The sequence below is a fragment of the Globicephala melas genome, chromosome 3 (genome assembly GCF_963455315.2).
Source record: "Globicephala melas chromosome 3, mGloMel1.2, whole genome shotgun sequence".
NCBI lineage: Eukaryota > Metazoa > Chordata > Mammalia > Artiodactyla > Delphinidae > Globicephala > Globicephala melas.
The window spans coordinates 109,249,527-109,277,496 of record NC_083316.1 but is presented as its reverse complement, the minus strand read 5'-3'; the positions used below and the strand labels follow the sequence as shown (position 1 = coordinate 109,277,496).

General features: G+C 52.7%; 2 protein-coding genes across 3 annotated transcripts in view; one reads left to right on the top strand and one right to left on the bottom strand.

Annotated features, from left to right (window-relative positions):
• The first annotated feature begins 359 nt into the window (after positions 1–359).
• P4HA2 (prolyl 4-hydroxylase subunit alpha 2) overlaps positions 360–27,970 on the top strand; it is a 79,643-nt gene continuing 52,032 nt past the window's right edge. The window contains exon 1 of the mRNA XM_070045182.1: positions 360–507. The gene's annotated coding sequence lies outside the window, so the exon portion shown is untranslated. The remainder of the gene's footprint in view (positions 508–27,970) is intronic.
• On the bottom strand, positions 706–15,722 carry PDLIM4 (PDZ and LIM domain 4). Of its 2 annotated transcripts, XM_030869693.3 has the most exons (7): positions 15,562–15,722; positions 10,892–11,043; positions 7,039–7,120; positions 2,453–2,634; positions 2,067–2,230; positions 1,626–1,743; positions 706–1,494 (listed from the first exon to the last, which is right to left on the bottom strand). In XM_030869693.3, the coding sequence occupies exons 1-7, from the start codon at positions 15,652–15,654 to the stop codon at positions 1,290–1,292; spliced, it is 996 nt and encodes a 331-aa protein (XP_030725553.1). In that variant the 5' UTR covers positions 15,655–15,722; the 3' UTR covers positions 706–1,289. The 2 variants fall into 2 exon arrangements, with proteins under 2 accessions (XP_030725553.1, XP_030725555.1); XM_030869695.3 differs by lacking the exon at positions 1,626–1,743 and having other exon boundaries at positions 1,291–1,494.

The following is a 27,970-nucleotide window of genomic DNA, read 5'->3' as shown; positions in this document are numbered from 1 at the left end:
GAATGCAGCAAGAGTAAGTGCCAGGTGCAGGGTACAATTCATATGGAATCAGAGAGTAATTGGTTTTGCTTAGCTTTGTGAAGGACAAGTGTTTGTTAGTAGTAACAGCTAAAGTATAACCAAGATTGCTTAATTCTTTCAGGCCTGTTTATGCTGTTTCCCCAGCCTGCTCATTGTTTCTTATTTTCTTTGTTTATCAGAAGATTTCTATTTTTGCTGCAACACTAACAGTCTTTTGTGGTCTGTGATAGTACAGAACTGAATATACCACAATCGTCCATTACTCGGGGCTCACTAAATAAACGAGGCTGCTTCCTCTTCCGAGCAACCTAAGGAGAGGGTAGATCCACGTGACCCGGAGTCCAGGATGCGTCATCGAGTGCGAACAGCCACAATTCACCAACTCTGCTATCACTTATATTTTTTAAAAGTGCGAGTCTCTACAGGAGTGTGCAACCGAGCTGTGAAAGGCCAGGCCTCGGAGAAGGAGTGGCGTGTACTCTGGAGGCGAGTGTTCTTTTCTTTCTACTAAAATCTTACACACACACACACACACACACACACACACACACACACACACACACACACACACACACACACACACACACACAGTGTGTGGGGGGGTGGGGGTGGGCGGGGGCGGGGGCGGGGGGATCGGAGAGGACGGGAAGAAACCCGGAAGAGAGAAATGCTGAGATTGCCGAGAGGCAGATACCGCCCCCAACCAAACTGGTGATCTCCCCAGTCCTATCCGCCGCGGGGCAGTCCCTCCTGCAGCTGCTAGGGGCCGCCCGCGCTCGTGCTGGTGCCCACACGGGGCCTTTGCTGCCTGTGCTCGCCTTTGACATATCTTTGCACACAGATCCTCACGCTGTAGAGCTCTTCCCTCCCTCATCCCTTATTTCTCTGCTGACACTTTCCCTGACTCCATCCAGGTCAAACCCTTTGGCGTGACGTCCCCTTCTAGCACCTCAGACCTCGCTTCCCTATTAACAGGACTGCCCTTGTGATTCATGTCTGCCATCCACCCAGGCTGTGGCTTCCTTGAGGGCACCACAGTACCTGTCTTGCTCCCCCTTGCACCCAGTGCCTAAGAAAATGCTTGGCACCTGAACAGGTGTAGCACTCAGGAGCCATGGCCTGTGCTGGAGGGAGGCAGGCCAGGGCACCGACACGGTTGAGGTCAAGCAGAGGGAATTTATTAGAGAGGCAGGGCGTAAACATATTTACACGGGTGCGCGGGGCCATTAAAAAAAGCAGAGGCGGGGATGGGAGGTTCCGGGAGCGGCTCAGACGAGTTCCACCTTGGCATTGGGGTACACCGCCACCACGTCGTAGCCCTCGGGCGGCTTGACGCGCGCCTTGGCGTGGCTTTCGCAGTAGAGCCGGTCGTCCAGAAAGAAGTAACCGCGCTGCTTGAGGTTCAGGCCGCAGTCGCTGCACATGAAGCACTCGGGGTGGTAGAGCTTGTCCCGCGCCTTGACGATGGTACCCCTGACGGGTGATCGGAGAGGACAGCGTCAGGAGCTGACCGATCCGAGAGCACGCCCCCACTAAGGGCCTCGGGCGGGGTCAGGGGACCACGGGGGTGGGGGGCGGGTGGGGAAGACAGGGGAGGTACTCACACGATGCCGTGGCCGCAGCGCGTGCACTCAGGCAGCCCCTGCAGGCCGCTCAGCGGAGCGCCTAGCTTGCCCGCCGTGGGCTTGAGGTTCCGGGGGCCGCCAGGCCCGGGCCGTTCCCCTGAAAGCCAGAGCACGGTTGGCAAGAGCCCGGTGCGGAGGTCAGAAAAGGGAAAACTTCATTTCTGCGGAGTGTGGGGCTGGGCCCTGCTTCCGTAGCCACCGGCAAAGAGACTGGGATAGGGGTTGGAAGGGCGACAGGGGTTGGGTGGGAATGAGAAAGCCCGGGCGCAGCGAGGTGTGTGGGAGCGCGCTGAGGACACGGGGGGCGGGGCTAATGGCCGGGAGGCCGGACGTGGGATCGCAAAGGCGTGGCTTGGGCTGGTTGGGGGCGCGGAGTTCGGTACCTCAGGGAGCGGGAAGGCAGGTGAGGTAAAATCTTACCGCCCTCGCCGGCCTCTAGCATGCCCTGCAAGTAGCGGAAGGAGCCTGACTGCTTGGGCTCCGCAGCCGTCGGCTCGGCCGACTCCCGAAGCATCCTGTACACCTCTGAGCCCAGGTCTACTCCGCAGTCGCGGCTCCGCGAAAGGCCTCTGGCCAGGTCAGTGCTGGGCGAAAGAAGATGCACTAAGGGACAGGGTTGCAGTACCAGTACCAGTCTTCACTCTGCCAGCTCAAGGGTCTGGTGTGGTTTCATGAGTCAGAAGGCAATCAGCTGAGACCCAAGGATCAAGTGTTAAGGGTCAGGATGGGACCTGGTCTGAGATTTAAGGGCTCGGGGATTAGAATGGGATCTGGGTATGGCATCAAAGATTATGCCTCTGTACTACCTGTGGGGTGGAGACACGTGCAGGGTGCCCAACTGGGCCAGTAAAGTAGCCTCACTGCTGCTGCCATTGTGAGGGACTGGGAGGCGAGGTGACTGCCCGTAAGGAGATCCCAGGCCTGGCCTGCCATCTTCTGGCCCGAGCCCCGTGGCTGAGGGCCACCTGCTTGTCGCTGGACTGCCATCCTAGGAGAGAGAGGAGCCTGAGGCACTGGGAGACCCTCTGGGGTAGGCCCTCTGGCCATTCCTTGTACACCCACCCCTGCCCTGCTATGCCAAGCCTTCTTGGGTGTTGGCTGGCTACTCTTGCTCGGGCATCTCTCGGCTATGGTGCCCGGTCAGGGAAGGGGCTTGTGGGGAAAGGCTGAGCCTTGGGCCTGGTTCAATCCCTGCAGAAATGAGAAATGCTCATGGAAAGTCAGACACAAAAACCTGAGTCCCTGAGACTCAACGTTGGCTCATGAGCCCTGTGGTGGTTCTGACTACCAGTGCCCATGGGGGACAGTGTTGGGGCAGGACCATCCCAAGAAGCTTTTTAAGGCCTGCATGTCTGGTTCTGAGTGTATGGCTTCCTTGCAGAGGTGGTCCTGATACCAAGTCTTCTTCCCTGTCAGAACTGTGCTGGGTACTGGATGGGCCCATGGCTGGGAATGCAAAAAAGGAATTCCTGTTCTGCAGCCAGGAAGGGTCATCAATCATTGTGTCCCAAGACCCTTTAGTGGGAGCAGGCTGAGGTTTAAAGGTACCATTGTGAGGTCAGCCCCCTCCAGGCCTGTATTTTTTCCCCCATTTCCTGCTTCCCAGGCCAAAATAGGTGGCCTTCCGTAGACACAGCAGATAGGGGCAAAGGCTTGGCCAGGGCTCAAAGCTCCCCACACCACCACCCCACAGCCAGCCTGATGCCCACGGCTGAAACATTTGAGGAAGAATGCCCTGAAAATGCCTCCTCAGTCCATGAGAAGAGGTCAGGATCTCTGCAGGCGTGGTTTCTGAATTGGGACCTCAGATCTTTGTCGCTGCAGGGCCATGTTGCCCCTCGCTTGCAGGCACACAAGCCTGTCCTCAGCAGTGTGATAACAGGCATGCACACTCTCACAAGTACATTCACAGACATACCCATGCATGAAGGCAACACACAGGCACCAGCCAGTCCTCCACCTACATACACCTAATCACACAGACACAGTTACATATACTCGGAGCCAGTGCTGGTCATACTGGGGATGACCATGGTGACCTCCATGACACAGTTGGTGGCCAGAGCAGCCTGACTTTGGGGTGGGGCCCAAGAGCCCAGGCCATGAAGTTGTTCTCAGCCTCAGTCTGGGAGGTGACATGTAAATTTTTCCTCCCCTCTACAGTGTGAACAGGGATGCTAGGTGGGGAGGAAAGGACGCCTACCCTAGAGGGAAAGAGCAAGCCTTGGACTTGGTCAGCCTCCAGCTGGGGCACAGCTGAGCCTGCAGGGCTTTGCCCAAGCTGCTGCTTTCTACAGGCTCTGAGCTGGGCAGGGGCGTGAGGAATGGGCAAACTAGCAGCTGAGTGACTGAATGGGGGTGGTGTCCGAACTTCTCCCACCCCAACAGACAAAGGAGAGGGGGTCTCTCACTGCCCAGGTGGGCCCCCATCAACGAGGCAACAGCAGCAGAAAAACCTTTAGCCTTAGCCTCTGAGAAACCTGAGCACTCTCACACATGTGTCTGCAGGGCAGGCAGGCTGGGGCTGGCCTGGCCTCTAATGGGGACCAGATGGGCCATGGGCCGTGGGGGCAGGGCTGGGCCCCGTACAGAACAGGCTTCAACAGGAAGGGGGAGCTGGAGGGACCTGGAGGGAGGAAGCCCTCACTGACCCCCACCCAGCAGGGTGTGGGAGTTTATTGCAGGATCATCAGAGCCACTGCCCCTCCCATGGCCACCCATGCAGCAGCCTCTCTAGGTCTGAACTCAGTGGTTAGGACACACGTGGTGACCTCAGTGTTGGTTTGAGTCTCAGCTCTATCACTCGCTCACTGAGCAAGTTACATCACCTCTCTGAACCTCAGTTTCTTCATCTGTGAAATGGGGATGATGGTTTCTATCATAAGTTCCTCGTGGAGATAAAATGAGACAGTTGCATACAAAGCACTTAGCATAGTGCCTGGCACACATCCATTTTTGGATGAATGGCTGTCATGGGCATTCCTGAGCCCCCATTCCTGGATTTCCCTTCTCCACGGTGTGCCTGGTACCATGTGTTCCCCGTGTCTGAGTACCCGCCAGCTGCCGATTTGTTTGTTGAAGTCTCAGTGGGCTAGTCAGCAGCATGGGGGTAACTGCTAGCTTGCTCATCAGCTCCAGCATGACTGTGGTCAGAATCTAGGACACTCAACTTGGACAGAGGTGGGCACTAAATCCAGGTGAGCAGGTGGCACCTCCCAGAGGCCAAGTTCTAGCTCCCTGCTGGTCTGGAGAGGACAGGCTGAGTCCTGCGCTGCCTGCTGCACCTGGCTTGCCTTAACCTATCACCTGGTTCTCAGTTCAAATGCCACCCTCTCTGGGAAACCTTTTCTGATCACCATCCTTCCTCCACTCTGGGCTGTGTTCCCATGTAAGGGCTGAGAGAAGGAGACTCCAATGACTCTATATGGAAGGTGGGCCTGAAGCCCCAGTTGATGAGTGCCAGGGTACCTTGTGCTGGTCTTAGGGCCAGCTGTCGTCTTCCCCTCCTGTGATGGCTCCAGCTGGGCCCACCGCCCTCCCCCCTGCAGGTAGAGGGTGGGAGCAGTATGGAGACAATGGACCCTGTATCTGTGTTACTGAGGACACGGCCCTACAGGGGCTGGGTGTGGGTGTTTCTGTCCCCCCTTCCATGGAGCTCATGACCTTTTAAGTATGAAAGGGGGGCAGCAGCTGAGGGGCTGCCCTGTTGCTTGTGGAAAATCCCCCCGCTTCCAGCCTGAGCCCCACAGCCTGGCCCTTGAGGAGGTCAGTAAGGGAAAGTGTGGGACAGAGGGAGCTGTTCTCCAGCCCCCAGCCCCACTGGCCCAGAGCCTCTCCTGGAGGACTCAACAGACTTGAGCTTCATATTCCAAAGCTCAGGCCCCCTTGTCCTATCCATCTTGGTACTTACACACGAGAGCCGGGCTCACACATGAGCTGGGGGCCTATACTACGCTATTCTCATTTCGCCCATGTCAAGCCTGGGTGATTTGTCTATGCCCCCCAGCCCCTGTCCCCATGGGTCCATGGAACTACCAGAGCAAGCTTCTGAGACCCAGGTGTGGCCACAAATCTCTTCAAGAACAGCTGAGGTCCTGGGTAGAGGAAACCGAGAGCCTCTCTGTGCCCTCAGCCCTCACCTCTGCCCCCTGCCACACCTGGGACTTTTTTCTCTGAACCTACGGTGCACAATCTCACCTCTGGGCCTTTGTATGTGCTTCACTTTGTATGTGGCACACTTCTCTCCATGCCCCTTTGCCTCCCTTATTCTTCCAGACCCTTAGGTCTTGGCTTGGATACCCCCTCTTCCAGGGAGCCCTCTCTGACCCCTTGAGTCAGATACCTACTCTGGACTCCTTTGACCCCTGGCTTCTTCCATCCCAGAACTGCTAGGTGCCTCTCCCCTTCCAGAATGGGCACTCCCTGCGTATGGTAAGCACCTGGCCTCAGGGATGCCAGCAAAAGCAAGGTAGGGAACAAATGTCAGAGAAAGATGGGGACTAGGATAGGGGGTGAGGGAGAGGCCATGGCAAATCATTCCCTCTGGTACAGCAAAGCCTCCGTGGAGAGAGAGTGGATATGAGCAGGCCCTGGGGGCCATGGTCCCACATGCTGGGTCCCAAGTTCAGGCTCCATCATAGACCAGTCGAGTCTCCGCCTTGCCCAAACTCAGTGGCCCAGAAATAACGAGTTCACTCTGGATACCTCAGCTTTGCCCACTTGGCCACCCCTCAAGCCCATGGAAAAATGAGGCCCTAAAGCAGCCTGGCTCCACCTCATGCTCCTTGAGGACAGCACCATAGCTGTGACTCCTGTCATACACAGAAAGGTGAATGAGCAGACAGGCCTGCAGCCTGAGGTCTGCTAGCTGCGATCATGGAATGGCCAGGAGAAAACTTCAGTCTTGGATAGGGCAAGGCAGTGCCTTATATTCTAAGGTTGGCTCTGGCCAGGTAGGTGCCCAAGGCTAGGATGAGACAGAAGAGTGCCCCATAGCCTGAGGTCACTCCACAGCCTATGGCTGTCCCCCACCCCTCCCCCAAGTCTGGTGACTTCCTCCTGATCTGGCAACACTGGGCGACAGAGTGAAACCCAGCTGGGTAAGTGGTAGCCCTGAGCCAAGGCCTGGCCCAGTCCCTGCCCACCACAGCACCATTGTCCCAGAATCCAGGACTGCTTAGCGTACTGACAGAGCCCACAGCAGGTACCCGTCACCTTGGGAGCCCCTGATGGGGCATGGACAGAGCCCAGAGAAGCCTTCTGCTTCAGTCTCTGAGAACCGCAGTGAGGACATCCAATGCAGTTAAACCCGTGGACAAGGCCCGGCCTCTCTGCCCTGGGCTTGCTCTGAGCTAGGCCAGGCCAGGCCAGGCCAGGTGGTGTATGTACATACCTGGGCCTCGGGATCGATGTGGATCCTGTGTGCCTGAGCCTTGCTGTCCTCTGGGGTATTGGGCCAGCTCCTGCCTTCAGGCCTGTGGCAGGAATTAGGATTGTCAGAAATCTCTGCTTACTAGCCCACCATGCCTGGGAACTAGGACCAAGAAGCGCTGGGGTCTGGGCCCAGGCCCACCCAGGACCAGGCTTGGTACCCTGCATGGATAAGGATACTACCCCAACTCTTTCCCCTGCGCCAGAATGCTGGCCTTCGTGGCAAGGAGACACAACTCTAGATCTGCCACTCACCTGGGATAGGCTGTGTGCCCTTTCTCCACTAGCTGCTCCTTCCCCCTCTGGTCTGATTCCTAGAAAGGAAGCCCTGCAGCTTCCCCACCTTTCCACCCTCTCTGTGGCCTATGGAAGCTCAGCATAAAGAGGGCCAAGCTCATGGCGGAGCAAGCCAGGCCTTACACGTTGATCAGCTAGGAGCCCATCCACTCCTCCCGCTTCCATTCACAGCCTCTGATGGGGCCTGGGAGTCAGGCATCCGTGGGCCCAGGAAAAGTGGAATGGAGGCTCTGAGGGGTGCACCTCCCTGACTGCTGCCGCTGGCAGAGTCATCATCAATGTCTGCCCAGCCCAGATGGGAAACAGGCCATTAGGAAATTCCTGCTTCGCCATAGAAACCAAAAGCCAAACACCACTCAGGAGGGAGAAAAACATCATAAACCTGCCATAAGTGGGGGCAGGCAGGGCCGAGAGGCTACAGGCCTGGGGCCCAGTCCTGCCACTGAGTAGTCCTGTGACAAGGCAGGCCAGGAGGGTGTGTGGACCCCGGATTGGCAGGTGGGTGTGAGTGAGGCTGGTTACACCAAAGGGGAATAATGTCCCCACTCTGCCCCACAGGGCCTCCTGGGTCTTCTCAGGGGTCTTACCACTGGGCTAGCAGCTCAACCCTGCCCCTGTCCCCCCACTCAGCAGAGGATTTTAACAATCTGATTACACGTGTAGTCCACACTCACTCTGCTCTTCCTCACCATTGCCCATTCCTTGGTCCCCTGCAGGCTACCTCTCTTCTCCACAGCCTTTCAGAGGCCTGTGGCCCCAAGGCTCTGCTGTTCTATCCCCCACTGGCATCTGGCTCCAGCCCCCTCAGCCAGGCTCCCAACTGACTGCCCTAACTCACAGCTCTAATTATGGTCTCTATGCACTCAGAACTCTGCTGGAATAAACCTAGGACATCTTGTGTGGCTGTTTGGCCTTATACTTCCTTGAAGTCCTGCCCAGAAGAGAAGTACAAGCCTGCGGTCTGAAGATCAGAGGGTACAAAGTACCCAGAGCCATCAGAGTGGTCCAAAGGCATAAGACTGGAATGAGAGGCTTATTCATGTGTCAACCTCCACCCCCAGGTCTCCACACTTTAGGCTGAGCAGGTAGCTCCATCTGCCATCTTTAAGCCCACCAAAGGGTGGGCTGTACAAATCCATCTTGTATCCCATGTAATAGGTGACAGGGACCTCACCAGAGGCCCCAGGGTTGCAGCTGATGCCAGGAAGGTCCTGGACCTACAGAACATGCCCAGAAAGTATGGGTTAGCTTGGATTGCTGGATACCTGGCTCTGAGTTCCAGACAAAGTAAGCATAGCGGGGAAGCTGGGCCTTTACTTCACTTTTCATCCTGTGGAGAAGTCTGTGGAGGAGTACAGCCCTCTGTACGCAAGAGGGCAGGTAGGGAAGCTGGCCTAGGTAGAGCTCTGGGAGCGCTGGCACAGAGTAGCTCCCTCCAAGCAGCTCACCAGGCCAATCTTCCACAGACCCCATGTTGGGGGTTGTCTTTGGAGGCTCAGGCATAAGTCCTGGCATGACAGGCAGGATAGAGAGCAGGGTCAGAGGCCTTGCAGGTGAGAAGGCACCCAGGAGAAGAGATGCTGGCCCAGAAGATCAAGGTGGCCCCTGTGTCTTGATCCCCCAGAATCTGCATGTGTGAGAATTAGGGATGGGGGCTGGGGGACATGACATCAGGTTTTCACCCTGACGAAGCAGACACTGTATGTCATCCTCACTCAATCCAAGATCCCCCATTTTGAAGTTGAGGAAGCTAAGGGCTCTGATATTAAATCACTAGGACAACACAGTTCTCAAGTGCAGAGCTGGGACTGGAACCCAGATCTGTGATAGGAGAGAGTGTGCTCTCACCTGCTCCATGGCCAGGCAGCATCTGGGGGCTCAAATACCCAGTGTGGAACAGGTCAGTGGACCCCTGGCTCATCCATGCCTGGCTTGGAACAAATGGCCAGGGAAGGAAGGAAGGAAGGAAGGGGGACCTCCACCCTGCCCCCACCCTGCTACCCTCCCCTGACATCATTCCCTCTGTGGACCTCCTGAATCAGGCCCCCTGTGAGCCTCCCCTGCCCCTTGTCCCACTACTATCAGGGCTTCCCTTATTCAGCCATGCAGAGACAAGGCCAGAGGTGAATCAGGGCTCAGGAACCCAGCCAAGTTGGGTGGCCTCAGAGGCCCCTCGTGGGCAGAGCAGTGCTGATGCTTCCCCCAGACAGCCTGTACCTCGGTCTCAGAGAGGGTGATGAATGTGATCCTGCTTTATGGAGAAGGAAACCCAGGCTCACAGAGGTCATCTGGTGAGCCTAAGAACCCAAAAAGTCTGGAAGAGGGCCAGCTCTGCTGAACTCCCAGGACAGAGCCTCCTCACTGCAGGCCAGGTGGAGTGTACAAGGCCCTGGACTTGCAGCTGGGCCCACTCAGCGCCGAGAGCAGAGTCAGGGTCCTGACTTCAACACGGACCTGGGCCAGACATAAATGGGGCTACTTCAGAAGGCTTCCCACCATGTTTAACGGCTCTGAGCCCATGGATTACACCCTGCCCTGCTGGCTCTAAGGCCTGGTTAGCCGTGTTGTGGTTTGGGGAGGATTCACCTACACACACCCACATGGGGTTGTGGAAAGTCGCTGTTAACAGTGAACGTGGCAGAGGTGAGCAGTTATGTCTGACTTCCCTGGATCTAGGCAAGACAGGGGGAGGGAGATCCCGCCCAGCCCGGACCCAGCCGACTGCCATCAGCCTGAGCAAGGCTGGAGATGCCCCAGGTAGACCTTCCATCCTGGAGCATGTCCAGGGCACAGGTGGGGCTTGGTGACCCCCCAATCCTCGCCTTCCTGATGGGCAGTATAGCATTACACAGTCCACGGCATCCAGATTTAAGCAGGGCAGAGGTTTGGGCCATAGTGGGGACAGCTGAGGCAGGGCAGCTGTGGGGCTCGTAGAAGTGGTCAGCAGTCAAGCAGAAGGAATGGAGTCTTTGGGAGTGAGGGAGACCTGAGGTCAGATCTTGCTTCACCACTGCTCTGCTGTGTGACTTGAAGCACCCTCCAAACTTTCTGAGTCTCAGTTGTCTCACGTGTAAAGTGGAGACTATATTAGGTTTTACCTTATCGAGTTGGTTTGACAGTTAAACAAGGTGTTGAACGATAAAATTCTTTGAACTGGTCATCAAGCTCGTCACTCGTGGGTGGGAAAAGGACTGAAATCACACACACCTCACCCCCGGTTTGAGGCTACTCAAGGTCTTAGTTCAGCCCTGATTTTGGGCTGCCTACCCCCTGCCATAAGTCCCCCAACATAGTTCCAGCCATAGGTTAAATGGGTGCTTCTTCCTCTCTTAAGCCACCTGCATCTCCAAACAGTGCCTGTCAAACCCCTGTGAAAGTGCTGCTCCATAGGAGTGGGGTGCCAGGAACTGAAGCAGAGAGGCTGTGTGAGGCCCAGCTCACCCAGGATGTTGGCCACCCAGAACCGAGCCTCCCCTGATTCACCCGCATCATCCTGGCCCAGCCTGCCCTGTGCGTACCTGCTCACGGAGAGTATGAGGTGGTCATGGCAGCCCTTGATGCGGTTCTGTGCCTCCAGGTGTGTCATGAGCTCTGTGCTCTCACCATTGATGGCCTGGATCAGGTCTCCAGGGCACAGTGCAGCCAGGGCAGCCTTGCTGCCAGCATGGACCTGTGGATGGACAAGCCAGATGGCTGGACATTGGTCATTATGTGGCCTTGCTGCGGGCTCTGTTCTAGACCCCTTCCAACCTCAGAACTGGGCCAGTATAGCCCTGCTGCCCATGTGACCTGTGGGTGGGCAAGTTGAGTTCCCACATGGCTTTGCTGAAGCCTCTGCTCCAAACAAGCCCAACTGCAGCACCTGGAGGTCTGGTGAGGTATGAAGGGCATATGAGAGGGGCTTCCTCTGGGTTGGGACAAATGGGATGTCACTCTTGCAGCCTGCATACATGCAAGGGACACAGAAGGATATGTGTTCTCCAGCAGATACAAAGCATGGACATGCCACAGGTACCCTGTATTGCCCCACCCAGACAGACCACATAGTAGCCCCTTGACCTGATGTTCAAACCCTTAGTGACCTTTTTTCCTCTCATCCCCACCCCTCCACATTTACCTCCACACACCCACACTCTATCCAGACCATCTGAACGTCAAGGGGGTACTCACGGGTACCAGATAGCTCTCACCTTCACACTGCTACAGATGCTGTTCCCTCTACCTGGAACACACTTTCCTTTGACCCCAAACCCTAATTACCAGCTTATGCCTCCTCATCCTTCAGGTCTCAGGCTCTCAGCAGAGGCCATTTCTCCTGGAAGCCTCTCCTCTGGGGTCCCACAGTACCCTGTGCACCCCCTTTACCACTCTGCTCCCCTAACATTGTTAGTGCCTCATTCTGTGCTGTCACCTCCCCAGGCAAGTCGAGGGCCATCTACTTTTAGCTGCCAGCCTGCGCTCCCGGGTCACAATTTCACCTCCCTTTCCTCTGGAGGACAGGCACAAAGGCCACCCCAGTGCCACTGTTGATCCCAGAGGGTCAAGCAGTGTCCACATCTGGAGCCTCCTACAATGCCGGTCCCTTGACATGTGCCACATGAGGTTGGGAATAAGCTCACAGGAGGCCTAAGTAAGCAGCCTCGGGAGGGAATTCAGGCAACAGGACATCCTTTACCCTGTCCCTGGTCCCAGCACAGCCTTTGGAAAGAGACTTTAGGGACCCTCATTCCTCCCAGCCTCTCAAGCTGTGGCTCAAGAGCTGTCAGTGGCACTGTCCCTGTTGGGGTGGGAGCTCCTGGAGGCCTGGTCAGGCTCAGTTTAGCCAGTTCTCTGTAGTGAGCGGACAAAGCTGAGGTGCTGGCAGCTCCTTGGCTGGAGTCCTGGTGTGGGTACTGCCAAGCAACCTGCCCTGAAATAGGCTGCCCCAAGGAATGTTCTTCTGGAGCATGCTACCCTCAGCCAACCAGCCCACCACTAATGTTCCTTTGTAGGGCATGGGCACCTACACAGGCCTGTCTTCCCAGGGAAGGCACCCACTTGGCACCATCCCACCCTCCCCCCAAGGCCCTGCTCTAGGCCCCCTCTCCTACACGGATACCTGCTCTGTGACATGGCAGGGGCTCAGTGCTTTAGCCATAACTAGCTCATGGCAACCTCTCAACCACCTGATGAGACAGAGGCTGTTCTCATTCCTATTTTTAGATGAAGAAAGAGAGGCTTTGGGGATGGGGCATTTTGCCCCAGTCCCCATGCTGGAGAGGAGTCTTCTTCCTCAGGGGGGTGGCTAGCTGCAGGCTGACTCAGCCAGCACAAGGGGTGCATTCAGGCCCCTGTGGGTGGAGGAAGTTCTCGAAAGCAGGGGTGGCTGGGACTCTGCCAGTTCCGTTAGCTTGGGAGTTCTGGTCAGAGAGGGCGTGAGGCCAGGAAACCGTGACTCTTCCAACTGCCTTTACGTGCATTGTTTCATTAGTCCTCAAGGCAAGCCTATTTCCTAGATGAGGAAACCAAGGTCCAGAGAAGTACAGGACACTCAACTGATAAACGGCAGAGTTAGGATTTCAGTCCAGACCAACCAATTCCAAATGCTATGCTCTTAACCAGTGTGCTTTTCTGCAAAAGGGAGTGAGGGGAGAGACAGTGTCCCAAGTAGAAGGATCAGCATGTGTAATAGCTCATCTGGGAGTGAAAGTAAGAGCAGGCTCCTGTGGCAAAAATATCACCAAAATATCGGTGAGGAGAGAGTGGAAGAGATGAAATGAGAGGAAAAAGCAGGGACCAGACCTACAGGCCTTGTAGGCCCAGGCGAGAGGATTCTAAACAGGGACATCGCAGGACAGAGTTGAATTCAGGCTGATCCTTCTGGCTGCTGAGTGCAGGATAAACAGACAGAAGGAAGAGAGAGGGGAGAGGTGAAGTCAGCTGGGAGGCTGGGGCGTGAACCAGCCCCTTCACCTATAGCAGCTACATTTAAAGCCCCTGTGTCACTCCACCTGGCCTAGAGGCAAAAAGCCCCTACAGGGAGCTGGGCATACAGTTAGTGGTGTTCATTCCAGGCACTAGTTTCTAGGGACCTGGTAGCAACAACCCATTAGGATTCCAAGGTCAGTAGTCACTATAGTTTGTGAGGAAGGAGCCCTGGGCAATGTTTGGGGGGGCTCCCAGAGGCTTTGTGGGCTGAGATTGCATAGTCCCAGCTCTGCCAGGCAGCCAGCCTCCTCTCTGTCTGAGTGTGGCTGTCTCCACTGGGTGGGGGAAGTCCCGTAAGCATGGGAGGGGTCGGGTGTTGAACCCCCTCGGTGAGGACACTCCCACATATAATCGGTGTCTGTAGACCTGCCCTTGAGGTACCTGCTGGGCAAGCTGTGGCCTGTGTCTCCTCAGCCCTGTAAATCTCCCCAGATCCCACCCAAACCCAGGCTCAGCCATCCTGGCTCCTCAGGCCTTAGCTGCTGCTCTGAGACTTTGGGGGGACAAGGCGGGGGTGTTCTTCCTGGTAAACCCTTTCCAGCCTGTCTGCCTGCCAGCGGCCTGCATCCCGATTAGCTCCAAACAAGGCCGCCGCTGTTGCTGCCGCTGTGACGTGTGGAGGCCTTTCCTCGGCGGGCAGGCAGCCGCGTGGGCAACAGATGTCTCTGCTCCCTGCTGCCTGCGGCCGTCAGCCGCTGCCACTTAGCCTGTCAGCGGCCTCACGCCCAGGGTGGCTGGCCCGCCGGCTGGCCTAGCACCCCCAACAGCCTGCCTTGGTGGTGGACACACAGCATGACACTCACTGGCAGACACAGATGTGCACGCTCTCTCTCTCTCTCTCTCTCTCTCTCTCTCTCTCTCACACACACACACACACACACACACACACACACACACACACAGGCCCCCAGCAGGGCTCTCTCAGGGAAGTGGGAGATGAAAGGCTCCCAGATGTGTTGAAGGCCCACCTCACTCAGCCCCAAAGGACCTGGTGGCCATGGGGTGAGGGCAGATGTGGGAATCCTCCCAGGACAGCTGGGCCTGCCTGTCACCCTGGCCCCCAGAAACGGGATTCCATGATTCCATGCTCCACCAGGTGCCCACCCCTTCCCCTAAACTGGAAAGAAGACTCTGAAAGCCCAGCCAGCTTGGTCCAGCCCCCATGGCGAGAGGTGGCGGAAGGGTAGGGGGAAGGTGCTCTCAGTTCCCCCGATACAGGGCCCCGAAGACCAGAGCAGCTTGTATGGGGTCAAGGGATGGCCCCAGGTCCCCTTCTCTCTTCCCTTCAGACTGGGAGCCCCCAAGGGCAGGGCCTGGGTTCTCTCCTCTTCTGTACCCTAGGCTGGGACCCCCAGGGGCAGCGTCTGAGTCCCGTCTTCTGGTCCTTCAAATATGGGACCCCAAGGCTGGGCCAGGATCCTGTCTTTCCCAGTTTGGGTACCCCCCTCTGACAGGGCCCGAGTCATGTCCTCTGTTCCTCTGTCCTCCTCAGATTAGCCACCACCTGGGGTGGTGCCCCCTCCTCCTCCTCCTCTGCCTAAACCTGGGGCAGTGCATGGCCACAGAAACTTGAGGAACTGGGTGGAGGTTATCCTGGCCCCTGGCCTTGTGTGTCTTGTGGCAAGGGGGTCTCAGAACTGCATAGTCAAGTCTTCCTTTCCCTGGAAGCCAAAAATTCCTCCTGGTCACTTCCCCTTAGGACAAGTGAGGTCATGGATGAGAGACTGACCAAAACCAGAGTGGGGAACTGGATGGATCTTTCTTTCTTCAGTTTCAGAGAGGACCCCAGACCTCCTTGGGATCACTCAGCTCTACTGGCAGGGACCCTTGATAAGCGGAGTCTCTCAAGTCATTTCGCTTGAAATTTTCAGGCTGCATTAGGTTGAAGCAGCATCTCTGGGCCTCTGGAGATCAGTCCAGATCTCTGGCCCATGACTTTGGCCTGCAGTGAGTCCCCCAGAATGAGGCCAGCAGGGAGGCTGGTTTGTGAGCTCTTGGGGGGAATCCTTCAAGGGATAAGGGCAGGTAGGCCCAGCGGGAGGGGGAGGGGGCTGTGGCGACGCTGCCCAGCCTGGAAGCCTCCTCTACAGCCTGTGGGTCACCGAGGCCAACCCTTGGCCTTCGAGCCTCCAGGACGTCGGGGATCCGGGTCCCGGGTGGACTGTAAGGACTGGGTCTCAGATTCAGGACCTCCCCGCCGCCCTGTGGCCGCTGGACTCACCCGCGAGATGGTGAGGGGTACGCTGAAGTCCCGGCCGCCCACCAGGCGGAAGCCCCAGGGCGAAGGGCCGCGCAGGGTCACGGAGTGGGGCATCGCGAGCCGGAGCTGCGGCCGGAGCTTGAGCCGGACACTGAGGAGTCGCCGCCGCCGCCGCCGCCGCCGCCGCCTGGACGCCGCGCCCCGCCCCTGGCCCGCCCGCCCCCGTACCCCCCTTCGCCCGGCCCCCGCCCCTGCTCCCCGCGCGCCGGGATTGGCCCCGCGGCCGACCCGATCCTCCCACTTCGGGGGGCTCAGAGGACCCGCCCCTCAGCCCCGGCCGCCTGCAGCCCGGCACCCCCGCCAGGTTCTCAGAGAGCCGGGACTGGAACGGCCCCGACGTCCGAGATCCTGCCCCGGCCTCCGCTCTGCGGGCCGCGGACCGGAGCCCGGCTGTGGAAGCTCAAGCCTGGCCCTTTGAAGTCGCTTCTGCGGGGCGGCGCCCCAGCCCGGGGAAGGATGGGGGGCAGGGGCAGCCCAGATGGGGGATGGGGCCGTGCCTTGCTCCGAAACCTCCTCAAGATCCTGACAGGCAAACCTGCGACCCCACCCCTCAGTGCGAGGAGTCCTCTGAACAGCGAACGAGCACTGATGGGGAGCCCTGGGCCTGAGCAGGCCTGGGCCAGTGTCACAGACCCAGGATGACAGCGGGCAGTGCCAAGTATGGGAGCAGGAACAAAAAAGTATCCAACCTCATTTGGAGAGGTCAGGAAGGCTCTCTGAAAGAGATGACCGCTGACTTGAGTTTAGAAGCAAGGTGCCCTGTCTTGTCCTTCCAGGTGTCATTGCTTCCCCAGGACACTCAGGCCTTCTCCAGCTGCCCTGTCCTTCCAGGCCTTATCCCTGCGTACATGACCCCCTTCCTTCCTCCCTTGCAAGGAGCTTTGTTTCCCCAGGCTACCTAGAAAAGGAGCAGCTAGGGTAGCTGGGGTCTTGGCTGTGCCACGTTGGAGGTGTGCGAAGTACTGAGGGGAGTGGAATTTGGGGCAGCCCTTCTCTTGGGACCCTCCCTAGTCTTCTCTCCACTCTCAACCATTGTCCTCCAGGAACAGCCTTTGCAGGTGCCATGGCCTAGCCAGGGCCCCACTTACCACTCTCAGACCCTCCTGGACACTTTGGTCTGGCTACATCAGGGCGGCACTGTCTGTCGTTCCAGACCCTGAGGGGCCCCTAACTTAGCCATTCTTGATAACCCTGTGTGCCCTCTTGTCCAAGTTCTGTTATGGCTGCTGCCCTTGGGATGCTAACAGGTTATGGGGAAGATGTGTCTATGGAATCTGTAACACCTCAAGAAGGAGGACGCTTGAGAGGCACAAACTTAGGGTAGTCCAAGGAAGTGCGGGTGCCCTTCAGGGTGGAATATGGATGCCTCTCTGGGAGACGGGGTGCTGCTGTCTGTTCAGCTGGCAGAGAAACATGAGTGGTGTGTGTGGCAGTGGTGTGTGTGTGGGAGGATGTATATGGGGGTGTGTGTGTGTGTATGTGTACATATCCAGGGAGTGCCAGCCATTGGGCTCTCAATACTGTGAGGGAGAAGGTTTCTGCTCAGCTCTGTACAGACTTAGGCTCAACGGGGACCGAGTGGAAGGGCCAGTAAGAGAGTTGGCTGCTGGATGGTCTCTTGGGAACCCTTAGGCCAGAGGCTCCCCAGGACTTGGACCCCATTGAATGATGTGAAGATTGGGGGCAACTATCACTATCACTGACTGTCCGAGGATTAAGTGCACAGCATGGTTGGGTGGTCAGAAACCTCATCGGGACTCCAAGAGCCATGGTGAATGAAAATGGTGCAGAGCTTTGCTGTGGGGAGGGGGACCTCAGGAGTCTGTGGAAGTTCCTGCCCAAGGCATCCCACAGTGGATTCCTGAAACTCTTCCTTAGACGTTGCTTTCTTCTCCCAATTTACACACCCCCAGGGACTGCCAACCCCACCACCCACCATCATGAAATCCCTTCATCACCTTCCTCTTTACTTCCATTTGGGGGGGAGCATATCACCCCCTTGCAGAAGTGGTCCTCCCGAGTATGACTTTCCTAGCCCTTCAGCATCTGGGCCGTGTAATCCACCTCTGAAGGCTTCTCGCAGAGGGTTGAAGACAGGGGTGTGGTGGGGAATGGCTCTTCTAGAATCAGGCGAATAAACTTTCCCCATTTCACTGAGCAGTTTCTGGGGTAGTTCCAGGGTCCATGCCAGTCATCCCCCACAGTGGGTCCTTGATGGCATCCCTGTCTTGAGAGGACATCAGAGGCCCACTTCTGACAGCACCCTCCCACAGGACACAGGCCTGGACAAGGCTGTGCTCCTGAAGACTGGAAGCAGCCCTTCTTAGGGGCCACACTGTAGGCTCATTCCTGAGATACCCTGCAACCTGGACAGCAGGTTAGACAAGCTGCTACCAATGCATCCCCAATACTCCCTCCAGGAAACTCTCAGAATTTCCTTTTCACGCTTAATGCCCTTGTTCCTGGGGGGTTGCTGTATTGCTGAATCTCTATCATGCTGGAGCACCAGGTCATGGGACAATTTACAGGGTCTGGGAGCCTTCTCCAAGGTGGGGATGGTGGTGGCTGAGTCACACCTCACCTCTCCCCTAGTGGCCTTCACTTGTTCACTGCACACCCCACCAGGCATCTGTGCTGCTGAGTATAACCAGACTGCTCATTTCATGCATTCTTTATTCATTCAACACAAACGTATTGGGTGCTTTCCATATGCCATGGCCTATGCCTGCCCAGCGCTGTGGTAGAGGCATCCATGGGGACAAGGACTGTGTCTATCTTATTTATTTATGTTTCCCCAGCACCCACAGAGAGCCTGACACAGAGAGGGTGTTCAAAAACATTTGTTAGTAACAATATTATTACCGTTATGGGAATTATTATCACAACTCACCCCCAGGCCACAGCCCAGAGAGAGGCAGGGAGGGCATGAGGGGGCCCAGGAGGGGGAAGACTTCTGCTCCTGCTGTGTTGGAAGCACACTCAGTGGCCCTGTCTTTCAAGGGAGCCCCAAGTAGCTCAGGGCACTATGCCTAGGTCTGCCGTGTGTGGCCAGGTCTGTCCAAGGTCAGGAGAAACTACAATGCTTTTTCCCCAATGGACTGGCAGGCTCCAGCAGGAGCAGATGCCCTTGGAAGATGCCTTTGGGACTGAGCCCAGGGTGAGCAGGAGGGAAGGGCCAGAACAAGAACAACCTCAGGCTGAGGTTGAGGCCCACCCCCGGGACCATCCAGAGTTGGAAGCAGCCCTGGGTGGAGTGTGTAGTGAAGCTGATGGAGCAGCCCTTTAGGATACCTTCCTGTGAGGTGCCAGGGGCTGCCCAGAGAGCTCAGACCCTAACCTGTCCTGTCCTGGCCCCGTGACCACAGGTCTCTGGGTAGAATCTGCTCCATTCAGGCCAATACATCCTTCCTTCAAGGCTGAGTTCTCTCCCTTCAGTCAATAGCTTGGATTCCAAGGGGATCTGAATCTTGATGGGGCATTTCCTCTTCATGGGATGCCCACTCCTCAGTACTGGCCACTCCAGGGCTCAGAGGGTAGCCAAAGAAGAACCTGAGAAGCCCTCATTTCAGTGTGGTCTAATGTGGCCTAATGTGGCCCAACTCCCAGGTCCCATGGCCTCTGGCCTCCTTGGGGTCTGCTCTCCAAGAGGCCTGCTGGTCAAGGCTAGGAACCTGTGAGTCTGTAGGGTGGAGAGGACAGCAGTCTGTGGCAGGGCTGGATGGGGAGGGGCTATGTGGGCCTTCTTCAGGGCCAGGGCTTGGCGCCACAGTGGTAGGGAGCAAGGCAGGCCTAGGCAAGATTTGAGGGGCTCTGAAAGGAGTGAAGGCAGCCAGGGGCATGGGCACCAGGCGACATCCAGAAGGAAGGTCTGGGGTGGTGTAGATTTTGGGCTGGCTGAGGATCTGATGCCCCACATATCCTGGGATGACAAGACTAGTCAAGGAGGCAACAAAGCTGGCCTTTGGTGCAGCAGAACACAGGGGAGGGCATGCCTGTGACAAAGGGAGTTTCCCAGCTCTAGTTTTGTGCCATTCGATCCCTCAACAAACTCTTATTGAGTGCCTGCTGTGTGTCTAGCCTAGACCTGATTCGCTAGACTTGGGGGTGTGGTGGGGACTCTCCACTCTGTTGCACCTCCTCTGGGGGCTGAGAGGCTAGAGGCTCTAGAGAGAACCGGTCTCTGAAGGTCCAAACAGGGAGAAAGCCAATTCTAACAATTGGAGCCTAGTTACTGGCCCAGAGCCAGATTCCAGGGCGGACACGAAAGCAGAACCAATTCTCATCAGGAAACCGAGCCTTGGAAAGGGTGAGCGTCCAACCCAAGCTCACATAGCTTCTAAGCAGTTGATCAGGGGTTTAGACGCTGCATTGGTGACATTGCCATGCCCCTTGCACCAGGGACTAGACGTGTCTCAGTCATACTTGCAATCCCCAATAGCACCCCTGTCAGACCTGCTTTGTCTCTGTTTTTACAGAGAAAACCCATCTGCTCTGGTACCCAACAAAGGGACTGCCACGCAGCAGGGCGGGGCAGGTTTACCCAGCTGGGCCCAGGGAGGCCCTGGCCCTGAGGCCTGGGAGTGGAGGGTGTTGGGAAGAGTGGAGGGAAGCAGCAGACAGGTGGGAGAGCCAGGGGCAGCTCAGCCCAGCCCAGGCAGGGAGGTGACAGAACAGGCTGTGGGAGGTGGCGGTGAGGCCCATGTAATTGAGTGCTGTACTACTGGGGCCTCAGGAAAGCAGCTTACAAAGCCGTCATGGTCTCAGCCCCTGCCTCAAGGACACCCCCCATCTTACCCTCCCTCCTACTTCTCATTCAGACCAGAGGGTGCAGGCAGCCTGCCCTAGATCACCCAGCCTCTCCTAGCACCAAATGCCTCAGTTCTACCTGTAGCCCCAAAATAGAAGTCCAGTGCAGGTGTTCTCAAATTTCCAGCTTCCCCTGAGAGTTGAAGGCTTCTATCAGCCAGCCACACTGGTCCCTGTGCAGAGAAAGTACCTCCTTTTACAAATCAGCTTCTCCAGGCAGAACAGCAGAGGGATCAGGGAGCAACTGGACTGTTCATTTTGTTCCCTGGACGCTCTTGGCCCTGGCCCGATCATCACCATGCTCTAGCATAAGCAGGACTATTCCCTCTGCAGCTCAGGAGGAGAGCCATGACTGTCAGGTGCAGGTAAGGCTCTACCAAAGGTGCAGGCATGACAGAGAGGAAACAAGCATGGGAAGCAGGCCAGGAATCTAATCATTGGGGCTCCTGAGACACACACCTCTATTTGTCTGTCAACTTGGTACTTGCTTCCTGGGCCTGGACTCCTGGCACAGCTTAGCTCTACCCCAGTCCACACATCCACAGACACTCACATTTGGCAGTGACCTGGCCAGGATACTCTGTTCTCCTGGCTGAGGACTTTCCTCCTCTTCCTGACCATTAGAGCTGACACCCAGGCCACTCAAGGAGAGCAGGAGTGGTCCTGGCCACTTGCATATTTCTAAGCTCTCAGTGAAATAAAAATGGAAAAAATGTGAAAATAGTGTTTTAAGAATCATGGCATATGTTATTTTTGCTTTGGTCATTTATTCAACAAATATTTTTGAGAGCCTCCTATAGGTCAGGCATTGTTTTAAGCCTGAGTATCAAACAATTGAATGTCTGTAACACACATAGAGATGTGTAGCCTCATTTGGAGATAACTTCAGAGATTTAAATTCTAGTCTTCCTAGTCCTTCTCCTCGAGATGAACCTTAACAGCCCCTACTCCTCGTAGTTTTCTTACCGGTATAGATTTGGCCTCTGTCCCCGGCTACCCAAGAGTCTTGGGGACCACAGTGAGATTGGTGGAGGCCGCGAAGCCTTCCTCAGGAGTCCAGCAAGCATGGCCCTGTTTCCAGCCTGTCTTCCCAGCTGCATCCTTTCTATGTCTAAGGACCACCCACCCCACTACAGCACCAGCAACTTTAGGCACTGTCTGGTCTTGGTGAAATTCCCTGCCCCGTGGAGCACAGCTCTGCCAAGTCGTGCCTGTGGTGCCTCTAGTGGCTGAGTCACGGGCTGGCAGGGACTGTTCAGGCTGACTTCACCTCCGGGCCTGGCAATGGGACACCCCAGCTGTGGCCACCTGGTGTGAGCCTGACCACCCCGGTTGCTGGGAGAGTGGGGCAGAGCTGTGCCCGCAGAGTGCAGCAGTCACCAGCTGGCCCCAGGGTGTGGGAAACCAGGTGCAGGGGGCCACGGAGATTAGAGCAGAAAGAGCCAGATACAGGCCTGGAAGGGTGAAGCTGGGTTGAGGCTTCTCCAGGCCCATGGGGTGAATGGACTGGAGCAGGACCCATGAGTGAGCCTCAGGTCCTGGGTGGCTATTTTTTGCCTCCCAAGAATTTTCAAAAAAATCCTTTCCCACTTACTTTCCCTCCCAAGGCTAGGTCCATAGCTGTGCAGACCCAGGCTCAGCAGTGGGAAGTGGGCAGAGCCCTCAGTGTTGGGGACTGAGCTCCTCACACCCCACATCTCTCATACCCGCCCACAGTGGAAAGAGTGTATATGTGATGTGAGCCCCCGCTGAGAGGACACTGGATCAGACTGTTTGCTGCCTGTGAGATCATTGTATTTCCAGGAAGGTAGGCTTGCCAAAGAACAGGGGAGGTGGGGCTGGGGGGTGCAGAGGGCTGCCTCTCCCACACAAGAAGCCAGGATTGCTCGCAGAGAATGTATAATGAGCATTCTGTGTGCTGAGAGTTAAGCAAGAACCGTCTCATCTTAGGGAAGATGAAGGGAAAATGGCAGGTCCAGACTAGACATGTACTGAGTGTTGGAATGGGCCCTGCCCAGAAATCTGGAACCAGCAGGCCCTGAGAGGTAGCTGTGTCTAGCATTAAAACAAGTGACCACAAAGAGCTGTGACGTTGGGCATTCAAGCATGAAGCATTGTTGGCCCAGATAAGGAACACAAGCGTTCTCCCTCTGAGAACGGTGGTGCTCCAGAGCCAGCGCAAGATGGAGAGCTTCCACAATTATTGTTAAGATCTATTTATTATCTTAACACCCAGGCAGCCCCCTGCAGAGAAAATGGCAGATCCATCTAATTTGTGAATATAACAAAGTGGCTTCCGTAGTATGATAAAATAGTTATCAACTTGGCGATTTTTTTCTAGGATTGCAAGCTTGATTTAACATTATAAAATCCATTGATTAATAGATTAAAGAGAAAAAAGGAGCACTGTGATCATCTCAAAAGGCATTTGATAAAATTCACCAGCCATTCACAGTAAACAGTTAGAAAATCATGAAGAGAAGGAAACGTTAACACTTTAAATAACATACACTAGAAACCAAAAGGCAATATTGGACTTAAGACTCTAAAATTCCCATTAATGTCAGGATCCAAACAATGTCCCTTTTGCTACTACTGTGCGGTGTTGTTTTGGAGGTGCTTACTAGGACGATAAGGTGGAAAAAAAGAAATAATGGATAAGTAAAAAAATAAGTAATGGAAAGAGTCAAAAGGGTCATTATTGCCACATGTTATGATGGTTGTGCCTTCATAAAATCCAGGAGAATCAACTACTATGACTAGGAGAGGGATCTAGTCAGATGGAGCAGAATAAGGTATATTCGTATATGTATACAGGTTTTAATAGCTTTTAAAAGTATTAAGTCACAACTAATTAAAAAATATGATGTAAACAATTTACCATTCACAATAACAGTGACACATGAGAAATACCTAGAAACTGACTTAGGGCACATGGAAGGCATATAAGTTTTGCTCTAGGATAAATAGAAAAGAAAACAAAATAAATAGAGGCATATGTCATGTTCCTGGAAGACTCAGTATGTTACATTTAGTTAATTGATAAATTCAAAGTAATTCTAATCAAAATTTATTTGGGTGAGGAGAATTGGCAAGATGATTCTAAGATCAACTGGAAGGGTAAATATGGACAAAAACCAGAGATTTGCCCTACAGGCATTGAAATATGTGATAAAGCTGAAGTAATTGAGTGTGGTGCAGCATAGGAAAAGACAAATATATCAATGGAACAAGACAGCTCATAGCATGTGGTAAAGGATACATCTTAATTCAGAGGATAAATAGTAGTTTATTCAATAAATCATGTTGTAGTCATTTATTATCTATACAAAAAAGTATGGTTATAATCCTGTATACTATATACTTCTCCATACTATAAAATGACTTCCAAACTGATTCACAAATTATGTTTCAGTTTTTCTGATCTGAGTGTCCTTATAAACTATTCATATACTTAAACACAAAAAAGGGCTGGTAGAAATTATAGATAAATATTTTATAATATCTTTTTCATCAAGATAAATACTTTAAATATGGCTTTCTGTTATATATAGATTAAAAAAAGTCAAAGCAATATGCTGCAAACTATTGAGAGTTATTGCTGGTGATAGTGTTTTGTGACATTTACATTTTCCAGGTTATGTATTTCTACAGTGTTTTAATTTTATATAAATAAATTTGTATGGTATTTATAACTAGAAAGATGAAGATAATAAAATGAAAAATAAAGAAGAAAAGGATAAATTTTGCTTCTTAGACAATGTAAAAACCTTACAATAATATACTTCCATTTACCCCCCCCCCTTCCTTTTTACTATGTTGTTGTACATTTACTTCTACAAATGTCATAAACTCCATAATGAAGAGTTGTTATTTTTGCTTTAAACAGTCAGGTGTCTCTTAAATAATTTAGGAAACAAGAAAACATATTTTATATTTACTTATTACAAGTCTGTTCCCTTGTTTAGAGCCAAGTTTCCATCAGGTATAATTTCCTCTCAGCCTTAAGAACTTCCTTAAACATTTCTTTATTTAAAAAAAAAAAAATTATTTATTTATTTATTTGGTTGCGCCAGGTCTTAGTTGCGGCAGGTGGGCTCCTTAGTTGCGGCATGCATGTGGGATCTAGTTCCCTGATCAGGGATCGAACCTGGGCCCCCTACATTGGGAGCGTGGAGCCTTATCCACTGCGCCACCAGGGAAGTCCCCTCCTTTAACATTTCTGATAGTGCAGGCCCACTGGTGATGAATTCTTTCAGCTTTTTTTTTTTAATCTGAAAATATTTTTATTTCTCATTTCTTTTTTAAAGATAATTTCTCTGGACATAGAATTCTAGGTTGCTTTTAATAGCATATTTAATATGCAATATATCGTCTTATGTTTCCATGTTTTCTGGCTTACATTACTTTTGATGACTCATAAATGTTCATTCTTATCATTGCTCTTCTTAATGTAACGTGTTTGTGCTCTTTCACTGTTTTTAAGATGTTCTCTTTGGTTTTAAGATACTTGATTATGATTTGCCTGGACGTGGTTTCTTTTGTGTTTATCCCGCCTGGGGTTTTATTATCCTAAGCTATGGAGGATGATGAGTTAATAATTTTTAAAATCAAATTTAGTATTTCAGTTACTATTCTTTTGAAGTTTTGCTGCAATCTCTTTCTCTCCTTTCCTTCTGGGACTTCAGTTCCATGTATACTAGTCTGCTTGATATTGTTTCCAGGTCACTTCACCGAGGCTCTATTCACATTTCTTCAGTCCTTTCTTTTCCTATGTTTCCATTTAGATGGTCTCTATTGACTTAACTTCAAGTTTACTGAACTTTTCTTCTGCAGTGTCCAGTCTGCTCGTAAGACCACCTGGTAAATTTTTCATTTTATATATTATATTTTTCAGTTCTAGAGTTTCCATTTAGTTCTTTTTTACAGTTTCCACTTCTCTGCTGAGATGGCTCATCTGTTCATTCATTATGTCTCTCTTACTACTCAAAATTCTTGAACATATTTATAATAGGTGTTTTAAAGTCCTTATCTGCTAATTCCAATATCTGTGTTATCTCTGAATCTGTTTCTATTCATTATTGTTTCTCTTGGTTATAGATCATATTTTCCTGCTTCTTCATATATCTGGTAATACTTGATTGTATGTTGGGAATTGTGGACAATACATTGTTGAGAGTCTGGACTATGCTCTTCTTTATAGAGTGTTGAGTTTGTTCCACTAGGCAGTAAATCTACTAGAGGATTAATTTGATCCTGTTGAGGCTTTGTTAGAACAGGTGTAAAACTAACGCATTTTGTATGGCTAGAGTAGCCCTATTCCTAAGGTACGGACTTTCTAAGATTTTAATTAAATGCTCAGGGTGTTCAGCAAGGTCTTTCCACTCTGACCAGAACGGGTCTTAGCACTGTGTTAACTCTGGAATCCCCATTTAGTTCACAGACTCAGAGTTTTTATCCATCAGGCCTCAAAGATTCTTTCCTTGCACATGTACAACTTAGACAAAGCCTCAAGAGTGCATCTATGCAGATTTCTAGAGCTCCTTCTCCATGCAGCTCCCTCCTCTTTAATACCCTGCCCCCGAAGTTCAGCCACCTCAGTATCCTCTATCTCTGATCTCTGTTTCCTTTACTCAGGGAGACCATTGCTCTGTTTGGGCTCCACTTGCCTCTGCCGTAGTTGGGAAAATGCCCTAGGCAAAGAACTTTAGTGAATGTGGAATTCACCTCATGTGTTTCCTTTCTCTCAAGGACGAAGTCTATTTGATGTCCAGTGCCTGTAATCAGTTGCTATAAATGTTTTATCTAGCTTTATAGTTGTTTAGGTGGAGAAGTAAGTCTATTACCAATTACGCACCCGTGTTTGGAATCCAATAAAATTTTAAAAGAAGAAAGGAAAACAGGGAGCCCTAATTCAGAATGTGGATCTGATACCACAGGTGTCTAAGAATATAAGCTGGAGCTGAAAGCAGCTGGGCCAGCTGGGCCAGTGGGGCCTATCTCTTTCCAGTATTTTCTAATCTGGCATCAAAATTGGACTAAATAAAACTTCCAGTTCTGGCCATGGTGGTAGGTTGTATCAGACTAATACTCTTGCCAAAAACATTTATGAAAATTGGACAAAATATAAAGAACAACTATTTGAGGGTACTGGAGAACAACCAATACAGGTAAGAATTGAAGGATTATGATCCTTGAGAAAGGGAATAATGTGTAGTGAGTTCCACACTTACCCTGGCTTTTTCTGGGGGCATTTCCCACATTGTTGCATGGAACAACGGGAACTCTCATACATTGCTGCTGGGAGAGTAATTTTGTGCAACCACCTAGAAAAATGGTTGGAAGTAACTACTATAGCTAAATATATGCATATCCTATGACCTATCAATTCCACTCCTGGGTTTATATTCTACGTAAATGAATGTTTATTTCCACTAAGAAATAAGAATGTATGCTAAGAATATACATGTGCAAACATATACAGAACAGCTTTATTTAAAAGCTTTATTGCTTTATTTAAAAACAATCCAAATGTTCTCCTACAATAGAATGGGTAAATTGTGATATATTCAAACTCTGGAATACCACACAGCAATGAAATAGAATGATGTACTACCAAAAGCAGCAAGGTGGATTGCTATCACAACCATAATGTTGAGTTTAAGAAGCAGACATAAAAGTATACAGTGTATATGTTCACTTTTATAAAATTCAAAATCTGTCAAAAATAATCAAAAGAGAAAGAAGAAAGAATAGTAGTCAACTTTGGGAGATTTTATTGACTACCACGGGGTACAAGGGAACCTTTTGATATTGCAGAAATAGTCTATATCTTGATATAGGTGATGCTTATATGAATTTATATATATCCAAAACACATTGAGCTATATATTAAGATATGTATAGTTTTCTGTATGTTAATTATATCTTATTAAGAAGTTTTTAAACAAAAGTTTAAAATGGAACTGGCTGCCCATGCCATCCCACCCCTGCTAGTAGGGGTCTGTGAGGTTCAAACAGGAGATACTAGCTTTCCAGTGGGTGGAATGAGGCCCTGCCTGGCCACCACAGGCTTCCATGTGAATTAGTCATCCCCTGCCCCAGCCTTTTCATTTTTTAATTTTTGGCCATACCACGTGGCTTGTGGGATCTTAGTTCCCTGACCAGGGATTGAACCGGGCCTTCAGCAGTGAGAGTACAGAGTCCTAACCACTGGACCGCCAGGGAATTCCTTCACCCCCACCCCCACCCCAGCCTTTGTTCCTTCTGTCTCCCAGACCTCCAACATTCCCCCTGGCTGACTACTCAGGGAGACCCAAACCCCACTCCCTTACCTGACCACTCAGCAGGTGAGATGCCCCTTCTGCAGTTTCCCTCAACCCCTAGGATTCATTGTCAGTTTCCTGTCTGTGTCCTTGGCCCCCCTCAAAAAAAAAAAAAAAAAACCTTTAGCCCTGTCAGACGCCTTTGTTAGACTCATCTCTGTATCTATGTCCCTGGGCACCTAGGACTGGGCACAGAGAAGGTGTCAGCAAATATTTATTAACATGGGTAAGTGAGGGTG